We start from the raw sequence: 846 nt of genomic DNA, 5'->3' as shown, positions 1-846 counted from the left end.
TTCACAGAGCTGTGCGACAGATAGTAACAGTAGCATACAAATACATCAACACTTCCGACCGAAATCATGCACTAGCCCACTTTCAAGCCACGTGTTTCTACCAGCCATCACACGGTACACTCACTTGAGCCACCACTCGCCCCCCTCCCGAATCTTATCGGCCAGTTTAACGTATTCGGTGTTGGACAGGTCCTTCAGCTCAAACTTGTCACACGCCGAGTACTCCAGCGCCCATGGAGTTGGGGACGTTAACGTGCCCGCACCGTTTAAGTTCAACGCGTATACTTGGTAGTCCTGGAGTGTTAGTTGTAGGGTGAGCGGACAGGTAAGTATCATTCATAATGTGGGAGGTGGGATGCACTCGGGCCTCATAAAGTGGGTTGGTCTTAGATGCACGCCTTAGCCTACGCACACATTCAGTCTAAGGGTAAAGACATGCTGTATGTACAACAAACAAGAAGTTGCGCTCTGCTTCTGACAGTCTCGTCGGTATGCTCAATACTAGACAGACCCTTCTACGGGCGACTGAGCAAATCAACACGGATCAGTTATACAGAGTGCCCCGGTAAGGCAGCCACATTGTGGAGATAAAGATATAGCTATCGCCGACAAATGATATCATAGCTAGTGTTTTCAGTGTATGTGGCTCATATCAATAGAGTTTCACATAATTCACACCAGCCATTTGCATCAGCTCCTAATCACAAGTACACGTCCGGCAGAGATCGAAACAACAGCAAAAAAACAAGACACTGGTGGTTGCTGGTGGTAGGCAATTCGAGCCTGGCAAGACCTCTCTAATCCCTAAAATCTATAGCAGTCAGTGCACCCGTCTGGACAATATAT

At 48.0% G+C, this 846-nt stretch overlaps 1 protein-coding gene across 1 annotated transcript; it reads right to left on the bottom strand.

Moving 5' to 3' along the window:
- Positions 1-120: 120 nt before the first annotated feature.
- On the bottom strand, positions 121-294 carry SARC_17584 (hypothetical protein; the record flags this gene model as incomplete). The annotated part of the gene is made up of 1 exon (XM_014288326.1): positions 121-294. A coding segment is annotated over one exon (174 nt), but the record flags the coding sequence as incomplete, so codon positions are not given.
- Between the last annotated feature and the right edge of the window lie 552 nt (positions 295-846).

The sequence above is a fragment of the Sphaeroforma arctica genome, assembly GCF_001186125.1.
Source record: "Sphaeroforma arctica JP610 unplaced genomic scaffold supercont1.11275, whole genome shotgun sequence".
Classification (NCBI taxonomy): domain Eukaryota; class Ichthyosporea; order Ichthyophonida; genus Sphaeroforma; species Sphaeroforma arctica.
The sequence above is the reverse complement of the archived record's forward strand: the minus strand, read 5'-3'. Positions and strand labels throughout refer to the sequence as shown.